The 24,600-nt window shown below is 43.2% G+C and overlaps 3 protein-coding genes across 3 annotated transcripts; 1 reads left to right on the top strand and 2 right to left on the bottom strand.

Annotated features, from left to right (window-relative positions):
• The first annotated feature begins 3,666 nt into the window (after nucleotides 1-3,666).
• Nucleotides 3,667-14,608, top strand: LOC124646873. The gene is made up of 18 exons (XM_047186915.1): nucleotides 3,667-6,137; nucleotides 6,236-6,440; nucleotides 6,957-7,096; nucleotides 7,217-7,296; nucleotides 8,026-8,157; nucleotides 8,240-8,356; nucleotides 8,767-8,859; nucleotides 9,115-9,192; nucleotides 9,394-9,450; nucleotides 9,721-10,381; nucleotides 10,461-10,516; nucleotides 11,514-11,587; nucleotides 11,675-11,757; nucleotides 11,843-11,922; nucleotides 12,167-12,246; nucleotides 12,783-12,828; nucleotides 13,492-13,677; nucleotides 13,717-14,608. Exons 1-18 carry the CDS (start codon nucleotides 3,758-3,760, stop codon nucleotides 14,290-14,292), a joined length of 5,124 nt encoding a protein of 1,707 aa, XP_047042871.1. The 5' UTR covers nucleotides 3,667-3,757; the 3' UTR covers nucleotides 14,293-14,608.
• Nucleotides 14,609-17,011: 2,403 nt separating this feature from the next.
• Nucleotides 17,012-18,398, bottom strand: LOC124708278 (F-box protein At5g07610-like). The gene has a single exon (XM_047239959.1). It carries the CDS (start codon nucleotides 18,395-18,397, stop codon nucleotides 17,291-17,293), a length of 1,107 nt encoding a protein of 368 aa, XP_047095915.1. The 5' UTR covers nucleotide 18,398; the 3' UTR covers nucleotides 17,012-17,290.
• Nucleotides 18,399-22,597: 4,199 nt separating this feature from the next.
• On the bottom strand, nucleotides 22,598-24,177 carry LOC124646872 (F-box protein At5g07610-like). Its single transcript, XM_047186914.1, has 2 exons — nucleotides 24,124-24,177; nucleotides 22,598-24,023 (listed from the first exon to the last, which is right to left on the bottom strand). Exons 1-2 carry the CDS (start codon nucleotides 24,175-24,177, stop codon nucleotides 22,905-22,907), a joined length of 1,173 nt encoding a protein of 390 aa, XP_047042870.1. The 3' UTR covers nucleotides 22,598-22,904.
• Nucleotides 24,178-24,600: the final 423 nt, after the last annotated feature.

Genomic DNA, 24,600 nt, shown 5'->3' with positions numbered 1-24,600 from the left:
TGATCCTCCAATGATGATGAAACATGCAAAATAGATGAAATAACATAAGTATTGTGTCTCAATATGAAATATATCAATGAATAACAGCAAATTATGATACAAAATAGTGATGCAAATTGGACGTATCAGGAAGGTTGTAATTCAAGGCTATAATTTCTTTCCAACTTATTCCAAATCCAATAAAATTCCATTTTTTCTCAATTTGCGTGAGGGCTGACAAATCACCCAATCTCCTCCTAACCCATAATGTAATTCCATATCTTGCTATGCCCAACTGTATCTGCAACATCATTTGTTTTTCTTTACACAAATAAATAATCAGAAACATAATTTGTTTCTTTCACCTGAAAAAAAGATAATAAACATAACTTTTCATGTGAACATGATATTATTTTGTCTACTACTAGTATATACGAAAAAAGATTATCATTGAGTGCCTGTGTCAGGTCCAAACTCAAAACTATTTTCAGCTGCAGAATTTGCCCGACCATCTCGAACTCTATCTTCTCCCGTCGTCTCGTCTGCCTCTTTCCCTGTGTCGCAACTTGCAACCGTAAAAAAACTCCAAGAACACCACATGAAAAGCACACACCCTTTCCACATCCTTTTTCCCATTTTTTACATCTCTAACTTGCGAGGTGAGAACAAGAAGAATGTTGGGGCTCTCTTGTCTCGGTTAGGTGAAGATAGAAGAACTCCTTGAAGAGAAATGTAGAATTGAGAGAGAAGACTCTCTTGAAATTGCTTCCTTAATTTTCTTTTGAAGAACAAAGACGGAGCTTCTCTTGAGGAGAAACTTGAAACCCTTGAGAAGTTTGAAAATTAAATATTTGCTAAACTCACTAAATAAAGAGAACATGCTAAAGCTAAATAAAAATGCTTAAAATGGAAAATGCTAAATTTGGTGTTGGTCATGATAAACTTGTTAAGGATCTAGATGTATCAATCAATTCTAGAGGCCTCTCAGTTCTAAATACATGGGCCACATGTTAGTTAGATTGGACACGCCATGCACACAACTCTCTGCCTCTCTTGCTGGGCTTCTTTTTTTACGGTGTCAGGCTGAGTGGAAACGGCCGTATTCCGGTGTGTTTTCATTGGGCTAAGTTTTGGTTTGGTACAAAACTCGTGACATGCAAAAAACCGGTGAGGTAAGGCAACACATGTTTTTTTTTGGCTCACCAAAACCAAGGAAGGCCTAGGCGAGCAACCAAAAAAGCCCTTAATATCTCTTGATATTGCTATATTTCCTTTGTAAAGAATTCACAAAGGCCCAACGCGTTTTCCAGTCAAACAAAATATTGCTATCTGTTGAAATACCAGCAGGGATGTGTTGTTCGTTGATAACTACTCTGATGATGAGACGCGAGTGGTGCCCCTACGTGTCTTACATATCAAAATGAAGGTTTGGGAAGGTGTCACCAACAACGAGCCTATAGTTAAAAAAAAAAAAGGACGTGGCTACAGAGTGCCCGGTTACCAGTTTGTCTTCCGCAGTGCCCCCTCCCAAAATGGAAAACTTTTCGAAAATAGTAACTGGTCCGTCCAGCGACAGTGACCTATATCCGGAAATAGAAACCAGAACCGCGTGTAGCATATTCAGGCCATCCACGCTTTCCCAAAATAGCAAAACTCTAACCCCGCACTTATTTTCCCCAGTCAAACTCATAAGCAAATGGAGCGTCCAGCCCTGTTTTATAAATTTAGTTACGAGTGTAGAATAAAACACACAAAAATGGTGTTTGTATTTCAAAACTCTATCCAGTGGTTAGTTGCGAAACTATATCTCAGGGAGAAAATCCATATCATAAACTTACATCCTCGTATGAGAGAAACGATCATACTAGTACTGTTTTATATACAGTGAACTTTGCAATATACTGGATGTATAAAAATGATAAAAATACATGCAGTTGCAATAAATTACATCTAGAATTGGGGGAATAAATTTAGATCTTCCACCATTCAGGATGTAAAAAAGTAGGTAAAAATACATATAGTTGGAAAAAGTTACATATAGAGTTTGTAGAATATTTCTATTGTTACATACTCCCACAATTTTGGATGTAGAAAATTAATCTTCCTACACCATTCCACAAATTCTATATGTATAAAACTACTATTGTTACATCCTCCATAATTCTGGATGTGGGAAGATTGGCTATCTATTTGTCACAGAAATTGGGAATCCACACAGCTACTAGGGCGAAGCGAAAATCTCACTTTCGTGGAGGTTCTCGGAGTGGAACGATGGAGCCGCCTGAACTGCCTCGCAAGGCCGGACGCGAGCTACATCTCGCCGGCGCCGGCGTTGAGGTCTGCCCCGCGCGGCCGGGATCCACATGGACGCGCGAGCTGCATCTCGCAGGCGCCGGCGTCGAGGCCCGCCCCACGCGGCCGGGGCGCGTGCTGCGTCGAGGTCCGCCCCACACGGCCGGGACGCGTGCTGCATCTCGATGGCGCCGGAGTCGAGGTCGGCTCCACCCCCCGCAAGATTTCTTTTCCGCCGCCGCAACAGGAGGTAGCTCGCCGTGGGCGAACACCACCGCCGTGCGACCTGCTCCTGCTAGTCCTCGCATCGCTCCGCTTTGGCTGATTTGCAGTTTGTCCGTGGGATTGGGAGAAAAAGAAAAGTAGATAGAGGTGGGGAAAGGAGGTCACGAGGTTTCTGGATTTCACCATGTGGAAGGAATCTCGACTAGGCAGGACTCTTCACGTGAATGTGTCCCCACACGGAGCCAGATTGGTCCCGCACCGACTCGTTTCCGCGCATGTCCACACAAACCAGATCGGACGGTAGCGCCGAGTGAGCACTCCGTAACACCAGAGCGTGCGCAGGCAAGAAATAGATTTACCCAGCCTACATACGCTCCACTCACCCCTTGGGCTTACCATGTGATTGCTTCTCCCCGAACTCTCCTTCACCATGGGAAGGTTGTAACTCAAGCCTATAATTTCTTTCCAACTTATTCCAAATCCAATAAATTTCCATTATTTTTTCTCAATTTGCCTGACCGGTGACAAATACCCAATCTCCTCCTAACCCATAATGCAATTCCATATCTCGCCACGCCCAGCTGTATCCGCAACATCATCTGTCTTTCTTAACATAAATAAAATAATCAAAAAACACAATGCGTTTCTTTCACCCGAAAAAGAAGAAGATAATAAACCGAATACTTTTCTGACGTGAACAGGATATGATTTTGTCCACTAGCATAGAGGCAAAAAGATTATAAATGAGTGCCCGTGTCAGGCCAAAACTCAAACTATTTTCAGCCCCGACCATCTCCAACTCTGTCTTCTCGCTGCGTCGCAACCGTCGAAAAACTCCACAGCAAAAGCACGCAGCCCTTTTTTCATTTTTTTCTCCCTTTGCTGCCCTTCTCCTATTCCCCTATCCGCCTCCGCCGTCGCCTGCCCGACCCGCCGCCGACCGCCGCCGCCGCCGGCTCGGCCGCATCCTCGCCGCCCCGCCGCGGACAGCCGCCGGCCGGCCCCGCCGCAGCCCGCAGGCATTCGCCGCCCAGCGCCGCCCTGCGCCCGTGGAAGGTTGGTTCCCTTCTCTCTCCTCGTTTCGTTTCTCTCGGGGGTAGGTAGGATTGTTCCCGCTGCTCCTTCTGACCCTTCCTCTTCCGGCGCCTCGGCGATTTCATCTAGGGTTCTGCGCGGGCGAAGACGAGGCGCGCGTGATCGGCGGCGGGCCGTGCATTTGATGGGCTCGATCTGCGCGGCTCCCCGCTGACCTCCTGCGGCGATGGAGGAGGCCGACCGCGCCTGGGAGGAGGCCCTTATGCGCCTGGAGGCGGAGGATGGTGCTGCGGCTGCGGCCATGGCCATGGCCGCCGCTCCTCAAGTGGGCGGCTCTTCCACGGAGGAAGACACCGGATGCACCCTTGCTGTCAAATTGGAGCACTCTGTTGAGGCTATTCAAGTTACTGCTCAGGAGGCGCTTGTGGAATCAGGGGAAGCTGCTGAATCTGCCGATTTGAACATGTGCCACGCTGCCAATGGTGGGCTGTCGAATCAGCAGCTAAACGGTGAACCATTCTACTCCAGTGATGTGCACTGCGCCGTGATATTTATGGCAGATGATAATCATGAGCTGCAACAGCAAGGTGAATGCGTACCGAAAACTGAAGCAGAGGTCTCAGCTCCTTCCGTTTCTGGGCGCCCAGATGTTCCTTTAGACGGTAATGCAGATCATGTTGGTCAAGTATCTGGTGATCCAGTGACATGCGGTGTCACCGGTGGTGGGTTGTGGAACGATGCCCCGTCTGGTGGAGGATCTGAGTCCAAGAGTTCTGGATGCGTCTATGACATGGTGGGCAAAGCACCAGAACCGAGTCAGTGCGAGGAGGCTGGTTATAATGACAGTTTTTCAGATTCAGTCAAGTTTGATATCCAGCAGCTGCCACATGACATGGGTTCCATGCTTTTCAAGGAAGATGTCAAGTGTGAGCTGGAAAAGGATGTTTTGCTGCCAAAAATTGAAGCTGAGGTCTCTAGTCCTGCGCACCAAGATTCAGCTCCTTCAACTTTTGGGAGTAGCCTTGCTGTTCCTTTAGATGGCAAGGCTGGTGAGGTCGGTGAAATATCTGATCACAAAACAGGCATGGAGAAAGTGGCTTGCTTCTCATCGGGAGGAGGTACGCTGTCACGTCATAAAGGATTTCCGAAGGAGGAGGCTCTTGGAGACGAGATTCAGTTTTCCAGGATGGATGGATGTCGTAAGAATAGGGGCTTGGGCCATCAGGATTCTTCTGCTGTCGAATTGACTTGTCCAAATCATTTGCCACTAGAGCTCAATGCATGTAAATCTGTCGTTCGCAAACCTTGCTCTGTTGTCTTTGTCCAAAATGGTAATGATGGAGAATTGGAGAATCAAAAGTCAGAATCATCAAGTGTCCCCAGGCGTAGGAATCCAAGAAGATCTGCCTCAGCAAGGAATCCCACTCTTGAGAAACATGATCAAATATACAAAGGAAGCAATAGTGCATTCAAATCTAAGAAGGTCGAGAGCCCATGCTCATTAGTTGAAAGCACCATGATTAAGTTCCCAAACAAAACCACTAAGTTAAGAAGTGGCATCAACAGACCACTGAAATCTACTGCCTGGGGCAGTCTACAGAAGCTAACAGGAGGTTTTGGCCAGAACTGCGAACCTTCTACGTCTAGTTCTCACCTGATCTCCCTTGAAAACGAAAGATCACATAAAAGATCCGTGAAGAAAGAGCAGCCAAGTATTCGGAGGACTCGGAGTTCAAGAGGTTCAAAAAATAAGTTCTCTCCCTTGTCTGCTATTGGATTTGCATCGGATGAATCGAATGGCCAACCTACCTTTTCAGTTACAACTGGTACTTATGCCTCCTCAGAAGGTTACATAGGAAACTTTCCAAGATTGGATCATCATGCATTGGTCAATGGTTCTGATGATGCTCACGAAACTGCACAATGCATGTCTATCCAGACTGGCTTGCAGCAGTTAAACAGGTGCTTGGAGAGTACTCAAGAAACATGCCCTGCATACATGTGTGGAGACTTTGCTAAATCAACTTCTGAACCTTCTCTGAATATTGCTGGTGTTGGATTTTCACCTGACTCTGTTTTGGATGTAGCTTCTGCTACATGTGAAAACAATGCTTCTGCAAACCATGATGCTAAACTGCGTGCAAACCCATCATATCCTGCTGCATTGACCGAAAATGGTCTTCATGCATCTTCTTTGTCTACCTCTGACTCTGGAAAAAATCATGCTTCGTCATCAACAGATTTGGAGCAGTGGGTCCATACTGTGAGGGGGGATGAGAACACAAGAAATGAAGACATTAAGCCATCTCGCACCATATTAGGTTATATTGGTGAAGGAAAAGTGCAAGTCTTAGAGAAGTCCAATGCAGCGAGGAAAAGTAAAAAAGTGGGAAAGCAAGAACTGCAGAAGAAAGATGGAATGAAGGGAAAGAACATAAAAGACAGAGGTTCCACCAAAATTAATTTAAAACTCAGGGCCTTCTCTGATGATTCATATTCACTTGTTTCATCAGCTCCCCCAAATTCCGGTTCTTGTTTCGAGGTCCTAACTTCTGCTTCACAGGGTATCAGTGTGCATGAACATGACAGTATACAGAATAAACAGAGTAGGTCTCCTCTTATTTGAATTATGTCATTTAATTAATCTTTTTTAACTATCATGTATCAAGCAACTTCAATAGATTGACATTTTAAATTTCTATAGGTAACCGTAGTCCAGCTACTGAATTTTCAGTCGAGAACTCTGCCATTATATCTGCTGGAATACCTAGAAATTATGCTTGCATAGCAGATGGGGCATCTGTGCCACAACAACCACGTGCTGCATGGGTATGTTGTGATGATTGCCAAAAGTGGCGCTGCATACCAACTGACTTGGCAGATATCATTGGAAAAACAAATTCCAGATGGTATAGTTTTCCTTCCTTTTACCTTTCGATCAGTTTTCACGGTTGCACCAGTCTGCTAATGTAATTGAAAAACCATGTACTAGAGTCTATCATTTCACTTCTGCTAGGAATCTATTTTGTTAGGTCTTCTTTTCTGCTTGGATAGATTTTTGTTTTCTGGATGCTAATCCCGAATCACCTACTTGAAATGAAATGGACAATTTTGCTAAAACGGAAGAGTTTAACTGCAAAAATATTGTCATGACACTACATTCTTTCTTATATGCCGTGTAAAGTTGACATTTTGATAATCTATCTTCATGTAATTCTATAGAACTTATATTTTGTATCATCTTAGACTCTTAGTATCTTGGCAGTAGATGCTAGTCCAGCTACTCAGCAAATGCTCCTTGATTGTTCCCTGTGCAAACAGCTGTGGAGCCACAACTTATTTCCTATGTGACTTAGGTTCTCTATTACATCTACACATACCAGTGTTTGGTTTGTTCCTCTGATAATTTTCTTTTAACTGTGAAGGACTTGCAAGGGCAACCAAGACATGTCATTTGCTGATTGTTCGATACCACAAGAGAAGACAAACGCTGAGATCAATGCTGAGCTGGATCTTTCAGACGCTTCTGCTGATGAAGCTGACAATGGTGGATCGAACTCAAAAGGTTCTGAATTTCTGCATGTCTTGTTCATTTTCTTTGGTACACTTTGTGCGCATATGGTGCACTGTGCATCTATAATATCTACTTTTTATGATGCTCTTTTGCATCTTTTCTGCTGTGTAGCTTCTAAAGCACCATCCTGGACACATGCTAGGATAAACTCATTTCTACATCGTAACCGGAGGAATCAATCTGTTGATGAGGTATGTGCTGAACTGCTGATTCATGAATTTCTTTCTGTATTGATAATATTCACCTACTTTTCTTGTTACAGTGTTTTTTAAAGTAATATTCATCTACTTTTCTTTCTACAGTGGTTTTTAACTTCTTAAGCTGGCATAGATTCTCGTAGTCATTATATTGGATTCAGTACCTCACAATTTATCGATCTTAATGGAGACAGAGTGTGGCGTGCACTTGTTAAATTCAATTTTCATCCGCTTCCACATATTACCACTTCTCACTTCCACTTGTCAGATTGGCTGGGAAGTTGCTGGCAAAGTGAATACAAATGATAACATTTGTACCAGTCACTCTAAATTAGAGATGTGGAATGGCTATGTTACATAAAATTAACTACACAAAAGTGTGGTTAGACGATATAGTTTTTACCTCTACTTGTAGGATGAATGAATAGTGGAAGTTGGAAATGATAAATTTACCAGAAAGAATATTTTGTACCCTAATTCCGTTATCCCTTTTGTTGTACTATACATTCATTATAATTGTTTAATATGCTCCATAGTCCATCCTCTTCCCAACAAATACATTTTCTCTCATGTTGCAGTTCTTCTAATTTGTTGTTAATTAATTATACTGTTTGAACCATCGCACAAATATATTGATTGTTCTTGATTTACGGGTTTGGACCATCGTGCAAATCCATCGTGTTTCGTTTTCATCTTATGTTCTTTTCCATTCAATAATATCAGAGCATGGTATGCAACTGCAAGCCTCCTCAAGATGGCCGAATGGGCTGTAGAGATGGCTGTTTGAATAGAATGCTCAATATTGAATGCGAGAAACGTACATGCCCATGCGGGGAGCAATGTTCTAATCAGCAGGTCATTTTTATGCCTTTTCTTTGTTTAATGTATGCTTTCTGTACTAGTACATTGGTTTTGATCTTATTAAATATGGGAACAGTTTCAAAGGCGCAGCTATGCAAAAATTAGCTGGTTTCATTCAGGCAAGAAAGGCTATGGATTGCAGTTGCAAGAAGAAGTATCCGAAGGACGGTTCCTTATTGAATATGTTGGAGAGGTAGCAGTTCAGGCAGCTTACCTCCTTTATTTTAGTATTTCCCCCTCCTTTCTTCTCTTGGTGCTGATCGTCCTATGGGATGGGTTGTGTGCATGACTGCATGCGTGGTGTTGCTATATTCCTGTTGGTGGTAGTGGTACTCTCCAACATGAGTGCGTGTCTAGTGTTGCTGATACCATGGCTGTGCTGATCGCACTTGACCTTTTTTATGGTATATGTGTTGCTAATACCCTGTTTTTATAGACTTATTTGTGTTAGCTTTATGCTATTTGTAATGTTTAGGTTCATGTTGAGGTATACAACTTTGATCTACTTCTGAATTAAGCAGCAATAAAAAATCTGTTCGTTTTTCTACCGCATATTTGATTCTAGCAAAGGGAAAACGATTCAACATTACGTCATTCTTTCAGGTCCTTGATGTAAAGGCTTATGAATCCCGTCAAAGCTATTATGCTTCTAAGGGCCAGAAGCATTTCTACTTCATGACACTAAATGGAGGCGAGGTATGCCTTTTTTGACTTCCTATCATTACAGTTTGCCCACCAACTCTCTTTTCTTATTTTCTATTGTATCAGATGTTAACCCTCCATTTCCAGCCTTTAACAGTTCTCTTATTCTAGATTCCCCTTTATATCCTTCTCCTGTATTTAATAGATGATATCACACACATAGTACCCAATCCTACGTTCCACCCACTTTTCTCAAGTCATTCATCATGATTCCATAATACAAATAAATCCTTGTTTGAATCCTTGCAGGTAATAGATGCCTGCACTAAGGGAAACTTGGGCCGGTTCATCAATCATAGCTGCAGTCCTAATTGTCGCACAGAAAAGGTGAAACTCCAGTTTATTTGCTTTTCATGTTTGTATTGTTGCCCCTCTTTCTTACCCTGTCGGTTCAAATATCCTGATATTCTCTGACATTACTTAGTATCTGCTACTTGCAGAAATTCAAAATAGTGATGGTACTTGAAATAGTATTCTATTGACAGCGTGAGTTTACTAAATTATTTCACCTTGTTTCTGTGAAAATAGTGGATGGTCAACGGAGAAGTTTGCATTGGAATTTTTGCTATGAGGAACATCAAAAAGGTAATGCTATCATCAAGAACCTTTTTTTAACTTAAGGAAATGGTGATTTACTCTTTTAATAACTTAAGTACTCCCTCTGTCCATAAAAGGATGCTGGTGATTTGTCTTCAGTGTCTAGATACACCTGAATTTAGACTAACTTGCGACATCCTTTTATGGACAGAGGTAGTAGTGCAAATCAAAGGTCCTCCTATTGCATTATTAGACTTTTTTGCCCTGTATTCACCTCTATCTATATGCTGCATGTCATGGATATTTGTTGTCTCACAGGGTGAAGAATTAACGTTTGATTACAACTATGTCCGTGTATCTGGTGCTGCTCCTCAAAAATGTTTTTGCGGCACTGCCAAATGCCGGGGTTACATTGGCGGAGACATATCAGGGTCTAGTATCATTGTCCAAGATGATGCAGAAGCACAGCATTTTGAACCCATGATTACATACAAGGATGCTCAGGAAATGCTAGGAGATGCATATTACTCTCATGGTGCAAATCCAAACATTGCTGAGCATGAAACCTCCATGCAACAAGAAGACTCAAATAATGGCCCGCCTGCAACCCCAGATTTGGAACCTCACCAACAAACTTCGCCTATCTTATCTGACACTAGTGAGCCCGATAATTCCATAGAAGCATGGAGCCCACAGGATGCCGAAGATGTCACTCGTACACCTGTGCATGTTTCCCGAACTATAGAGAGTTCTTTGCAGCAGTTTCCAGTACATGCCACTCAGCCATTAGAGTTTTTGGTGAAGACTCCCAACACGGTTGAAGAACTTTTGGCTCCAAATGTGGTGAATAGATCAACACCTAGCTCTGATTTGGGGAGCAGCCTAGTACCTGGTTCCCATGCTAAGAAGAAAAACAGTTTGAAACAGCATAGAAATGTGAAACCACCATGTCCTATTAACATTGAGCATACTCTGGGAGGTAAAACCTTGTTGTGAAATGTATCTTCCCACTTGACATGATGTTTTCATGATGTCTTATGTCTCACCGGTATCTGCAGTGGAAGGGAGACTAAACAGCCTGCTGGATCAAGATGGAGGTATCAGCAGGAGAAAAGTATGCACATTTATCCATTTTATTGTATGATGAGTACTGAATTCGACTGAATATTGGCTTGTTATGGCGACTTCTAATTAGTATGCTATAAATTGAAAACAACACATCCCTCTGTTTCACTGTATCTGTGCTCAGCCCACCATGCACACAGAACAATAAAATTGTAAACTAAGTTCAGAATAGATCATTGTTTTCCCTGACCAAAGGAAGAGAACACATCCAATCTACATGTTACTGCACTGCACATTTACTCTACCAACTTCAGTGCATGCATAGATTAATCTTAACTGCTGCTTCATGCAGATGAAATCATCAATGCTTCATTCTTCTGTGCTACAGCACTTCAGTATGGAGTGAAATTTGTTCAGTATTTAAAGTAGTTTCATTGGTGTAGATGTGCAGTAGACCAAATGCCCCTTTTGCATGGAACAAGGCTTCTTTAGCAGGGAGATGATTGAGAACAACTATTGTTAGGGGTATAGACTATAGAGGGAAAATGATACCAAAATACATGGTTTTCATGCATGGACAGCTATTTCCTCTATCTTAATGTATATACATGCAGCACTCCTGTATGGTACTGGAAGAAAAGTTCCCCGAGGCAGAGGACACATAGTGAATAATTAGATATGCCATTGTTCGATTGAAGTTTGGAGGTGTAGGAGATTAGATAACCTGGTGGCCTAACATTTCCGGAGAACAAATGCTGAAGAACATAGTGTATGACAGACATTTTAGGCTATAGTGGTACTACCATGTCTTCAGTACAAAAGCTGGGGTACATACTGTATAAAACAATACTTATGATTGTTTGAACTTCCAAGATTTGTTGAACCTTCTTATTTTAAATACTTCTTCGTTGCCTGTGGTGATGTGGATGGCAAGGCATAGCTTGAACTTGAAAGGCTCTACCTTCTGTAGTGCAAAAAAGGTTTCTGTTATACCCCCTTGTCACATGTTCTAACTAGTGATCCAAACAATGTGTTTTTCTAAACAGGATTCAATAAATGAATATTTGAGGCTTCTGTTTATGACCGCAGCGGACGGTGATGCTGGGGGCACATCTAAAAGGTTTGGTTAGCAATTGCCAGTTGGCGTGCCTAGCAAGTTTTTTTTTTAATATTCTGTCTAAATGTGCTACTGTTTTATCTCTTTCAGTATAAGGGATCTTGCATTGATTCTTGATGCACTTCTACAAACAAAGTCAGGAGCCGTCCTCTTGGGTATCATCAACATGAATGGTATATTTTGCCTCCTTTCTGCAATTTTCTCTATTCAAGATAATCTTTTATAACATCAAACTGATTCTTTTCTGTTCTATGACAGGATTGCAAATGCTTCATAATATATTGAAGCAGAATAGAGACCACTTTCTTCGAAGACCTATAATTCGAAAGCTTCTGAAGGTTTGACACTGGTTTGATTTTATCAATTACTATAATCACCCTGCTGTATGGTTTTAACAATAATTACCGTTGTAAGGTTTCCAGTTGATATATTCATATGAAACTGTGATCGTTGTGATGTCTCATTACCTGTATTTGTTGCTGTGCATTTCTTTTGAGAATCACATTTTTGTCACAGCATTATAGAAATAAAGCTTTATGAATCCATCACCTTGTATTTATGAATAGTGGCATCTTCCTGCAGGTATTAGAGTTTCTAGCTTTGAGGGGAATCCTGACAGCTGAAAAAATAAATGTGGGTCCTCGATTTAATGGAATGGAAAGGTTAGATTGCTAAAACTTGTAACTTTTTATTTTACTTTATTAAATAATATAATTAAAGAATTTTATATCTGGTTGGGCCCTTGTCTATTTCTTAGGCTCATGTTATATGTTTTTCTATGCTTTGTGTAAAGACTTCTTTTTCTAGAATCTACTACTGCATAGTTTTATCCCAGAAGATAGTAATTGAGTTATTTCTTCTGTATGTTAGATAATTGAACTTTCTGGTTTCCTGAAACATCTTGTTGTATGGCCTTGTAATTGCTCTCGTCCCAAGTCCTGTTACACCTATTTCCTAATCCTGCCTTGCGTGAACCATATGCAAGTAAAGCTTCTATGAGCGAGTTCTTGATTTACAGCTATCTGTAGTTACAGGTTTTTGGCAGTGTTACCCTTGACCCTGTAGTCTTTTACTAAGCCTTAGCCGGTGGATAATGTGCCAGGGAAAAATCTTAATTGCCCTAATAGCTATATTTTGCACTTTTTGAAGCTTCATTTACACAAAATTTAATTACCTTCTGAACTTTCTATTGTTGCAGCTTCAGGGACTCGATGTTGAAGTTGACCCGGCATAGTGACAGACATGTAATGTACTAGCTACCATGCATGTCTTTCAACTTCTACTTTGGATATGCATGTTGTCTGTATTTGTTAGAATGCATAGCTGATTCCTGGACTAATGCATGAAAGATAGTCAATCTTCTTGTAATTTTATATATAGAATGGATAAATGAGATAATCTGGGAAAGAAATTCCACTTTAAAAGAATAGCATAGATTAGTTGACATCAATGAAGTCTTTGAAAAAAAAATCTTATGAACAAGTGAGTTGCAGCCATATAGAATGGATAAACGAGATAATCTGGGAGGGAAATTCCACTTAAAAAGAATAGCATAGATTAGTTGACTTCAATTAAGTCTTAATTTTTTTTTTGAAACAAGTGAGTTACACCCCCCCAGTTCAAAACAGGTGTAAGGTTTACCAGTCCCAGTCTTAAATTCCGCAACTTCTCAATATAATAAAACTCAAGCTTTCCCCTTTCTTGAAAAAAATATTGGTTTTAAATCTTTGCTGCTGGCTAAAAGTGTCTATTTGCCTGCTCTCTTGCCCAGTCGTTAAGGTTCTCAAATAAGAAACGTGAAATTTGTTGTTTTGCATGCATAGGCAGTTCATGAATAGCTATGGCTTTATCCAACTTTCCCAATATGTAAAGGTGACCTGCTTAATATTTATGCTAATTTTTAACAGATTCATTCTATTGCTCGAAAATTCTGTGATGAATGGATCCTTCCCCATATGGGTGGACCTGCAAACTGTTCTACACATTCATATTCCTCTAGAAGAAAACGCAAGAGCCGTTGGGATTATCAACCAGAAAGCCACTATAGAATGGACTGGTTACAAATTGCGAAAGTTTATTCTGGACATGGAGAATTGGACCTTCAGACTAGTTTGATTAGAAATAGGTTGCATGGGAATTGGACCTTCAGTCATAATGATGTTCCTGTTATGGGAAGCTCAACAGATGGTGCAGATGATGATGTGCCTCCAGGGTTTGAGCCTCAACAGGAACTTCAGCCTGCACAAGCTTCTTTGGACCGTGGAGTTGCTCCAGGATTTTGCCAGCAGAGGTGTTTGCCTAACATGAGTATTTCATATGGAATTCCAATCGCAATAGTCCAGCACTTGGGAACTCCAGAAGTTGAAGGAACCCAGTGTGGTAAGAAATGGAAAGTTGCACCTGGTGTGCCTTTTAATCCTTTTCCACCATTGCCGACCTATCCTCGGTGGAGTCCTTGGCCTCCTTCCACTTCATCAACTCAGACGTCTCCTCAGTGGAGTCCTTGGCCTCCTTCCACTTCGTCAACTCAGATGTCTCATCATGATGGAGCATCCACCATGAAACCCAACAGTTCGGGATTCCAAGGAAGAGGTGCGGACAGAGGCGGAAGAGTACATAGGAATTGTCGGAATGGGGAAAGAAGTAGATCTCCGTATGATAACCGAGGAAGGAGATTCCCAAGCAATCATCATAGATTAGAAAGATGACTGCCCCAGGGCCTCAGGAGCATATGATGGTTCAGGGTTTAGGGACAGAGAATGACCCAGTTCCTGGCTTTGACCTCACTTAGTTGTATACATGGTATCAGAAGTGTAACAGAAACTGTGTTAGCTTTTCATTCTATTTAACAGAACTTCTGTACTACCATAGTACCATTTAATTAGTTGAAGGTATGCTACAAATGGGTCATTGCCATTGCAATTTTGTTATACTTCTTAGATTCCCCAATATGTAACCTCATAGGAATAATTGATTTGATTCAAATATTACAGGCTAAAATGGCTAATTTTTGTCCATTGTCAATCTTCTCCACCTTCCTGTAATGTTCATTATTTTCCGTTCTGTTTTCCTGTGTGCTGCAGCTTTTGTTAGTAGCAACGCCTGCTTTGATTTTTTTTCGTGAACACTGGTATATTCTGGCTGCTTTAAGCTTTCTGATTCTGTATCTGCTTCTTCCATGCTGACAAGATTCCTTGTTAGCTGTATGTTGAGTCTATATTCACTTAAGTACAGCTACACGTACTACTTTAGTATGGAACATCTTGTTGTTAGCTGTATGTTGCGTCTATATCCACTTCAGCACAGTGGGTTGATCCCATTGGTCCAACTAGTTTTTGCCTATTTTAGTATTGCTCTGACTATGATACTATCTACTATGCATGACTATTTTTTTTTTACAGCAGATCATGAAATAAGCACACCACAGTTAATCAACCGCAACTGAGCTAACTCTACTATGATACAATCTACACATCTCACACGGTCTCTTATATAATTGGTGTATAATCCGTGTTTCGAAGTTTTTGTTTTGTTAATATGCACCAAGATTTTTTGGATAGTGTTTGCTCTCGACATGGAGAAATGTTTGTGAATCTGTTCCGTCAGTTGTAACACTGGGCTGTGCTAGTCTCTCAACCGACCGATGCACCGGATGTCAAGTCAAAGGAACAATGAGAATATCGCCAGCTCTGATACCACTTTATCTGGATCTCGATGGATCTGACCGGAAGAGGATCATCAAAAACAAGAATTTGAGAAGAATTCGAAATAAAAGAGATAAATTGCTAGAACTAAATGAAAGATAAATTGTAGAAATAAAAGATAATTTTAGGGTTCATATTTCTTGATTGATTGCAAGGGGATATAGGCTTATATAGACCTAACCAACTACAACATGACAACATAGGTGGAATACCGATACTACCCTTACAGCTAACAACCCACTATTCCATACCCATACTAGTCCCTGACAGACTGGGCATTCCGGCATTGGTATATCACGTCCACTGTGTGCATTGCGGGTAAATTAATTAGCAAGGCTCCTGCAGAGATTCGGACGAGGTTTCCAACGATAGCTAAACTGTAATGTTACTTGTAAAGTACCTCTGCGTTGCAGTTGATACACGTTCAGTGAACGTTATCGTTTAATATAGATCAGTTTGTTTAGATTGGAATTATAGTAGCAGTTGCTTTCAGTGAACATGCAGTAGAACTGAATACTTAATTAATTTCCATGGAGTATAGAACAACTTTGTTTAGATTCGCCCAGTTCCATTGCATGAATGAAGCCAAAGTACAGTTCAGTGCCTACTAAAGGGCACCCCAGAAATGTTAGATGGGGGAACAACATTGCCATCACTGATGGCAACAATGCTGCAAAGAGGAAAACTTTCTGCAATAACAGCAAAAAAGAGAACATGCAAACTAGCAGTTACTTAACATGCTGTTTTCAAATATAGTCGATCAAAACCAGCAACCAATCAAAGCAGTGATGGGAATACAATCGTTCTCTGTAGGCTCATGCAACACCTATTTACTTCCGCCGAGTTTACGAAACCCATTTTGCGACCTGGTTTCCAACACTTGATACTCCAGGTTCAGCACAGAAAACCTAGTATGATAAAACATCTGTTATAAGTCACAGGACCAAGGTAACCTAGCTGCTGCGGAGATGAAACAATGTTGTTGCGCTCAGCTTCTAGTGAAGAGCAAAGCTTGCGATAGAAAGAAATGCACGGTAACAAGTTAACAACTAAGTTGCAGTAAGAATTTGCATGATTTAGAAATCATGCCACATCAAAATTAGTTCTGATTTCCTTCTTTTTTTCATTTAATTTACACAAGCTAGAAAATAAGCCACACCAGAGTGAAAATGCACACCTAATTTAGACTAGTAACCAGACACAGTACAGTTTAGTGCTCAGTTCTTCCACTGCTATACTACGATATACTAACACCGGAACAAGAGAGCTGCTTCATAAAAATTAACAAGAAAATAATTCAATTTGCATATTCAGGAACTCAAATTTTTTTTTGAACGCTAGGTAAAGGATAAGAAAGTTCTGTAATCTAACATTATTTGTTCGATGCAAATACAGATCTACTCCGACAGCAACCTAGAAATTTCAGTCAGTCAAAATTCAGGTAGGAGAATGATCAGACAGCTCAATCAAAACAAAAATTAAAATACAGTGGGGGATCCTGAGGGATCATGTTATACCGTGCGGCTTTCATAAGGACAGTAACATTTATTTACCGTCTATGTTCATGCACTAACAGAAGAAATAATCCAAAATATAATATTGTCGTAGAAGAGATACTTGCAAAAATAAATGGAAATGAAGAGGTAAAAAATCCAAGCAATTTAAACGTAGATATTTACTCTCACATTCACCCCATATCAAGAGCTAACAAGTGAAACAACAATTAGTAGTAGATGCAGCAGATAGATTAAATATCTAGGTTTATTTATACAACTAGGCATTACCCACTGGAAGGTTGCTTGGTGCTACATGTTCTACATGGCTAACTAACATTGTTCAAAGCCAGATGTGAAAAAATACATCGTTCGAAGTTACAAAAAAGGCATGCTACAAATAAGAAAATAAATCTGAGGCGGATGCATGACTTATCTAAGCCACTGCCCATATCTAACAACTGAATTTTGTGAAGGCAGTAGTTACATGATTGGACCTGAACAGACTTTCAGTGACCATCTGACGGGCAGTCCGCAAAACAGGGAATATAAGGTTGAACAAGCCATAATGGTTTAGCAATGTCCATATCATGCACTTCCCGGTTATCCATATCATATGAGATAGTCTTCTTCCTGTTAGTAAGGAAAATCAAATTACGATCTGGATGAATTGCGAACATCTCATAGGACTCGCCATCTTTGCGGCAATGCCTCCCAAACAGCTCCAAAATGTTAACACTATGCTTCAAGGTCCACTTTGCTCTATCATAATCCTCAAGAACCCAAACAGAGAGTCGGAAAACATTAGGATCATCTATACACCAAGCATACAAGTGTCCCTGAGACAGTCCAATGGAAAAACACTGTATTCTCGTTGGCCCGTTGCCTGGAATATCAATTTCCTTCCAAACCTTCCCCTCTGTGTCCACTGTGACTATTGAACCTTTAATGGTACTCAAATGCATAGTGCCCTTCATGAAGACACATTCCCAATAACCGGAGACGGTAAAGAGTTGGTTAATCCAGCTGCTCTGCAGCACAGTCCACCTTCCAGTGTCTGATGAATAGATGGTCACTTGTGTCGAGTCAAAAAGGTGCAAGAATACCACGAAACGGGAGGGGCTGGCTGGGTCGAAACCCAGATACTGGTCATCTTCGTCTGTCCATTCTACAGGACAAGGAGGCAACTCGGTCCACTTCTCAGTCGCAGGATTGCACACAACAAGATTATACCCATTATTACCGGGATGAACTGATTTCCAGCATCTACAGAGGATAAGGCCACCGCAGCAATGTCCGGGGTCGACAAGTTCATAGCTCTTGCGCAAGAAAGGGAGAGAGGGGTCGACCATAGGCGGGCCTCTCCCAGACAAATTGCGGAAGTTTACACCCAGCCTGCCGAGTGGGCAGTGGTGGAAGAAGCCGGTCAGGGTCTGAGGACACCTCTTGCGGACTTGGGGGTCGGAGCACAGGGCAAGCCATGGTTTGGACACGCATTTGAAGCGGCAGAGCGACCTGTAGGGCACCCGAGACAGGATCTCGACGAGCGGCCCCTCGGGGAGGCTCCCCAATGGCTGCTGCTCCTGCTCGTCCTCCTGCTTCTGCTTCTTCCTCATCTACAGATGGAGGAGACAGCACACAGCTCAATCCAGTTTCCCGGTTGCCTCTGGTACTGGTAGATCCAAGATCCAAGAAAGAAAGGGCAGCGGAGCAAACCTCAGACGATACCTCGGTGGTGGGGAACGGCGGCGGCGAACCGGATTGAGCCATGGGAGCGTCCTTATCGCGGATCAGTGCCTCGAGGCCGTCCACTCGACGGCTGGCGGCGCAGGTCACCGGCTCGCCGGGACGGTTTTGGGAAGTGGAAGAGAGTGACCGAGCGTGTCACTGGATGACTGGAGTACCTTTGGTTTTCTTTCGAGAAAGAATAGCTTCTCTACCAAAAGGTTAGGTTAGAGCATCTCCACTCCTCTCTCCGACAAGGCCCCGAGACATTTTTTTTTCTCCATCCGAACAGCGAAATTCTGCTAAGTCGCGTCACCGGTTCCTCGTTTTCGTCCGGATTTGGCCCTTCATCCATCCGGCGAGCCCACGCCATCCCCAGTCCCCCGAGGCGCGCTCGGGGACTCCGGACGAAAGAATTTGGTGCGAAACGTCGTGCGGACCCTTGTAGTCGGCGACAGGAAAGCCAAATCCTGTCGATTTCCCTCCAATTTGCTTGCATATCCCCATTCTCTCCCGCCGAATTTGTGGATAGGCATCTCCATTCTCCTCCTCGTCTTCTCGTCCACCACCATGCCACCGAAGGCGAGGAAGCCGCGGGCGAAGAAGGAGCGGCCGCCGGGTATGTCGAACGCACAGTGGGCGGCGGACGAGCTCCGACACCAGGTCGAAACAAACGGCAGGGTGGAGAGGGAGAAAAAACTCTCCGCGAAGAGGGCGGCAGCGTTCGCCCAGGACGAACAAGCGAGGAAGATCTCCATGTCCATGAGCATGGGCCATGCTCGCAACGGCGGCGGCGCTGCCATGTTTCCCGGACAATGGCCGATGCAAGGTACACGCAGTTCCCCGTCGACTTTCTCCCCTTCGAGTTTCTCGCCGTCGTCGCCTGCCATGTTCCAAGAGGCCACCTACGGCCAAACCTCCAGGTTCACGCCGTTGCCGCCCGAGCTCGTCGTCGGCAACCTGAACGAGAACTAGTACGAGGGCATCTCGCCGGCCCTGCGACGAGGGCCACTCCCGTTCGGTGCGATGGCGGCGCCGAACGACGAGGAGATCCACGAGATGATCACCTCCGGCTCCATGGCCTCCGCTGCGAGCCCAGGGTTCTTCATGGCCGCCGCCGCTGCGAGCCCGGGGTTCTTCACGCAATAGGAGGCGAGGGCGACGGCAGCTGTCGCGGCGCGCAACGAGTGGGTGGAGGATGTGGCCGACGGAAGCCAAGCCATCGAAGAAGAAGAAGAAGAACAACCAACTCAAGCCGAGGTCGCCGACGCCAACCTGTCGAAGGGAAAGAAGAAGAGGAAGAAAGACTCGCCGCCTGCCGAACCGCGTATCAAATGGACGGGGAAGGAAGAGGAGTGCCTCGCCGAAGCTTGGATGACCGTGTCCATGAACGGCATAACCGGGGCCAATCAGTCGTATGACACGTATTGGCTACGAGTGAAGCGGGCGTTCGACGAACGCAAGCTTGTCGATCCCTACTTCAACAAGACGACCATGAACCTGGGAGACAAGGCCATGGGCACCCATTGGGGGATCATACAGACGGCGTGCAACAAATGGCACGGCATACAGGAGGAGATCAAAGAACGGCCGATGAGCGGCCACGACTTTGAAGCCAAGGTATGCTCACTCGCCGTGGCTCCTCCGTCGACCCTACATCACCGAGGTTAGCTGTCCCCACCGTGTAGTGATCGCCGTGAGCTGACCTGTCTCGCCGCCCTCTTTTTCCCCAGATGCGCCATGCTTTCAACATGTACCAGGACGACACCGGCTTGACGTTCAAGTTCCTGGACGTCTTCTCCCGAATCGAGAAGTGCGAGAAGTGGGCAAAAACCCGCAAAAACCTCGCCAAGAGCAAGAACGAGCAGTACAACCCCAACGCTCCGGCGCCTGGCTCGTCGGATGGCCGCCCGGAACTCGGCCAGAAGAAGCTCAAAGACCTCAAAAAGATGGGCCATTCCGCCGAGAGGCTGCAGGCGTCATTCGACAAGTGCTGGGCCGACGCGAGGACGCATGCGGCCGGGAGGGAGGACAAGTTCGACGGCAGGTGGAGGGAGATGCTCGCCAACCCAGACGCCCAGATCTGAGTAGAACTTCGGTAACGTCCATGCGGGCCATGCCTATTGAGCAAGTTTTCTTTTTAACTGAACCCAAATCGCTCACTTACGAGCGTCTGACGGCATTTCTTACACTCAGACCGCATTTCAATGCACTAGTGTGGAAAAATACGGCACACTGTGCTAGCACTTCAAATAAAAAAAATCATTAGTGCAGTGGGATAGTAAACGTAAGGAACATCCGGAGTACGGTAGATGTGTCAAAATGTCACTATTATTTTCCGCACAGCTCACCAGAATTTATCGAGGCAAAATACTTGGCGACAACCATTGAGTACCAATGAAACAAAGGTACACATCCAAGTCCACATAACTTCTTTAGAAAATTTAGCAGTTTGGAAAGCCATGCTCAGATTGTAACATCTCAGGATCAACTTTGATCAAACAATTTAGCAAAACAAACAGCACTTAAATATCATGGAGTATAGAACATATTTTTAGAGCAACGAGATCATTGCCCAGTTCTATTGCATAAATGAAGCCAAAGTACAGTTCAGTGCATACAGCTCCTAAAGGACCGCATACTAAACTCAGGAATATGGGTATCGTTGTACTTGTACCATATGGCTAACGCCCTCGATCAATATCATATCATAGTTAAATGGTAGCAAGATATCTGCATTAATTTTATTTCATTCTAAAATCGTGTGCTAAGAACTAGTAACATCAAACTACCTAGAAACAAAAGTACTCCAATTAACAGTTATAATTGCAAACAATATATAACATATGATTAATTGGTAAGGTTGCACACATTCAATGAGACTATGAGGCAGATGTAGTCATATAGACACAAAGAGAACAAATTAAACGGTAGCCTAAGTCAAATTTAAAACATGGATCAGAGTACCAAAGAAGAGAAGACATTCAAGAACAGTTATTAACCTGCTGTAGTCTTCAACCATAGTCGATCAAAACCATCAACTAAACAAAACAGTGTTGGGAATTATCGTTCTCTTTAGGCTCATGCAAATTATTTACTTCCGAATGGTTTACAAAATCCATTTTGACCTGATTTCCAACAATTGATACTCCATATTCAGTATAGAAAACCTAGTATGATAAAACATCTGTTATAACTTATAGGTAACAGGACCAAGGTAGCTTTTCTGCTGTAGAGATGAAAGAAATGTTGTTGCGCTCAGCTTCTGGTGAAGGGCAAGGATTGCGATAGAAAGTAATGCACAGTAAGAAGTTAACAACTAAGTTGCAGTAAGAATTCGCATGATTTACAAATCATGCCCACATCAGATTTAGCTCTGATTTTTTTTAACTTTACACAAGCTGGAAAATAAGCCACACCACAGTAAAAATGCCTTATGTTAGTAGCCAGACACAGTACAGTTCAGTGCTCAGTTCATCCGCTGCTATACTAACATCGGAAAGGGGAAAACCGCTTCATTACAATTCACAACAAGAAAATATTTCAATGAACTCAATACAAAATTTAGAATCCTACGTAATGGACAAGACAGTTCTGTAATCTATCATTACTTGTAGGGTGCTCAAATACAGATATACTCCCAAAGCAACCTAGAAATTTCAGTCAGTCAACATCCAGGTAGGAGAATGACCAGACAGCTCTATCAAAACAAGAATTACAATAGACTGGGGGATCATGTTATTCTCTTTCATCTGGAAAGTACGCTTTCCCCTAACCAAAATACACTGGGGGATCATGTTAAGCTCAATGTTGTTTGACATAATCAGTGGAATACCATGCAGGTTTCATAAGGGATGCTGACATTAACCGTCTTTGTTCATGCAGTAAAAGAAGAGATGATCCACAATACAATATTGATGTAGAAGAGATAAGAATTTCAAATCCTCACCAGGTGGATAAAAACAGGGGGAAATCAAATATTTAACTAGCACGCCATACACACAAGATACATATACTTGCAAGAAATAAATGGAAATGAAAATTCAAGAATCTAAACATAGATAAGTACTCTCACATTCATCCCACATCAAGAGCTAACAAGTGACCACAACGATTAGTACTAGATGCAGCAGATAGATTAAATATCTAGGTTCATTTATACAACTAGGCATTACCCACTGGAAGGTTACTTGGTGCTACATATTCTCCATGGCTAACCAACACTGTTAAAAGCCAGATGTGAAAAAATACATCGCTCAAAGCCACAAAAGGCATGCTACAGATAAGAAAAGAAAATTGAAGCACATGCATGACTTATCTAAGCCACTGACCATATCCAACAACTGAATTTTATGAAGGCAATATATCCATGATAGGTATGTGAACCTGCACAGACTTTCAGTGAGCAACTGATGGCCATTCCGCAAAACAGGGAATATAAGGTTGAACACCCCATAATTTTTTACAAATGCCGATAACATGCACTTCCTGGTTATCCATATCATATGAGATAGTCTTCTTCTTCCCGTCAGTAAGGAAAATCAAATTACGATCTGGATGAATTGCAAACATCTTATAGGACTCATCAGCTTTGCGATGATGCGTTCCAAATAGCTCCAAAATGTTAACAGTATGCTTCAAGGTCCAATTTTCACTACCATATTCCTGAAGTGCCCAAACAGAGAGTTGGCAAGTATTAGGATTATCCACATACCAAGCATACAGGCATCCCTGAGACTGCCCAATGGAATGATCCACACAGCTCTGTGGCACATTGCCTGGAATATCAATTTCCCCCCAAACCTCCCCCTTTGTGTCCACTGTGAGTATTGAAGGTTGAGAAGTCAGCAAATGCATAGTGCCATTCAAGAAGACACATTCCAAATAACCCATGGTACGAGGTCCGTAAATCCAGCCGCTCTGCACAACAGTCCACCGTCCAGTGTCTGAAGAGTAGATCGCCACTTTGTTCCAAAGGTTCAAGAATACCACGAAACGGGAGGGAACGGCAGGGTCGAACCCCAAATACTGTTCAGTTTCGACGAACAGGTCAAAGAGGAAGCGCAGGTCAAATTCTGTAGGACAAGGAGGTAACTGAGTCCACTTCCCAGTCGCAGGATTGCACACAACAAAAATATACCCATTATTACCGGTATGGCCTGACTTCCCGCATCTACATAGGACAAGGCCACCACAGCAATGTTCGAGGTTGACAACTTCATAGTTCTTGCGCAAGAAAGGTAGAGAGGGGTCGACCATAGGCGGGCCTCTCCCAGACAAATTGCTGAACTGTACACCATCCTTGTCGCATGAGTAGCGTTGGAAGAAGCCGGACAGGGTCTGAGGACATCTCTTGCGGACTTGGGGGTCGGAGCAGAGGGCAAGCCACGGCTTGGACACGCATTTGAAGCGGCAGAGCGAGCTGTAGGGCACCCGAGACAGGATCTCGACGAGCGGCCCCTCGGGGAGGCTCCCCAATGGCTCCTGCTCGTCCTCCTGCTTCTGCTTCTTCCTCATCTACAGATGGGGGAGACAGCACACAGCTCAATCCAGTTTCCCGGTTGCCTCTGGTACTGGTAGATCGAAGATCCAAGAAAGAAAGGGCAGCGGAGCAAACCTCAGACGATACCTCGGTGGTGGGGAACGGCGGCGGCGAACCGGATTGAGCCATGGGGACGTCCTTATCGCGGATCAGTGCCTGAGGCCGTCCACTCGACGGCTGGCGGCGCAGGTCACCGGCTCGCCGGGACGGTTTTGGGAAGTGGAAGAGAGTGACCGAACTACCTTTGGTTTTCTTTCGAGAAAGAATAGCTTCTCTACAAAGGTTATTTGGGGAGTGGTGTTTTGGCATATGCTTCCTATATTTCCTAGAATTTTTTATCCAAATTTTTCGACATTTCAAAATATACTTTTTTGGTAGAGGGAGCGTACGCACCCGGGAGCCGAATTGAATTTCCGGGTTATTTGCCCCTAATAAAAAAGGTTATTTGGATAATTTTGAAGTACACTCTCAACTTCAATATCAAAAAACCACAATAATCAGGCCAGTCAGTTCCAAAAACTAATAATCGAATCATCATATTTATTTTCTTTT

Source organism: Lolium rigidum, chromosome 4, assembly GCF_022539505.1.
Source record: "Lolium rigidum isolate FL_2022 chromosome 4, APGP_CSIRO_Lrig_0.1, whole genome shotgun sequence".
Taxonomy (NCBI): Eukaryota; Viridiplantae; Streptophyta; class Magnoliopsida; order Poales; family Poaceae; genus Lolium; species Lolium rigidum.
This window is presented reverse-complemented; position numbering and strand designations above follow the sequence as displayed.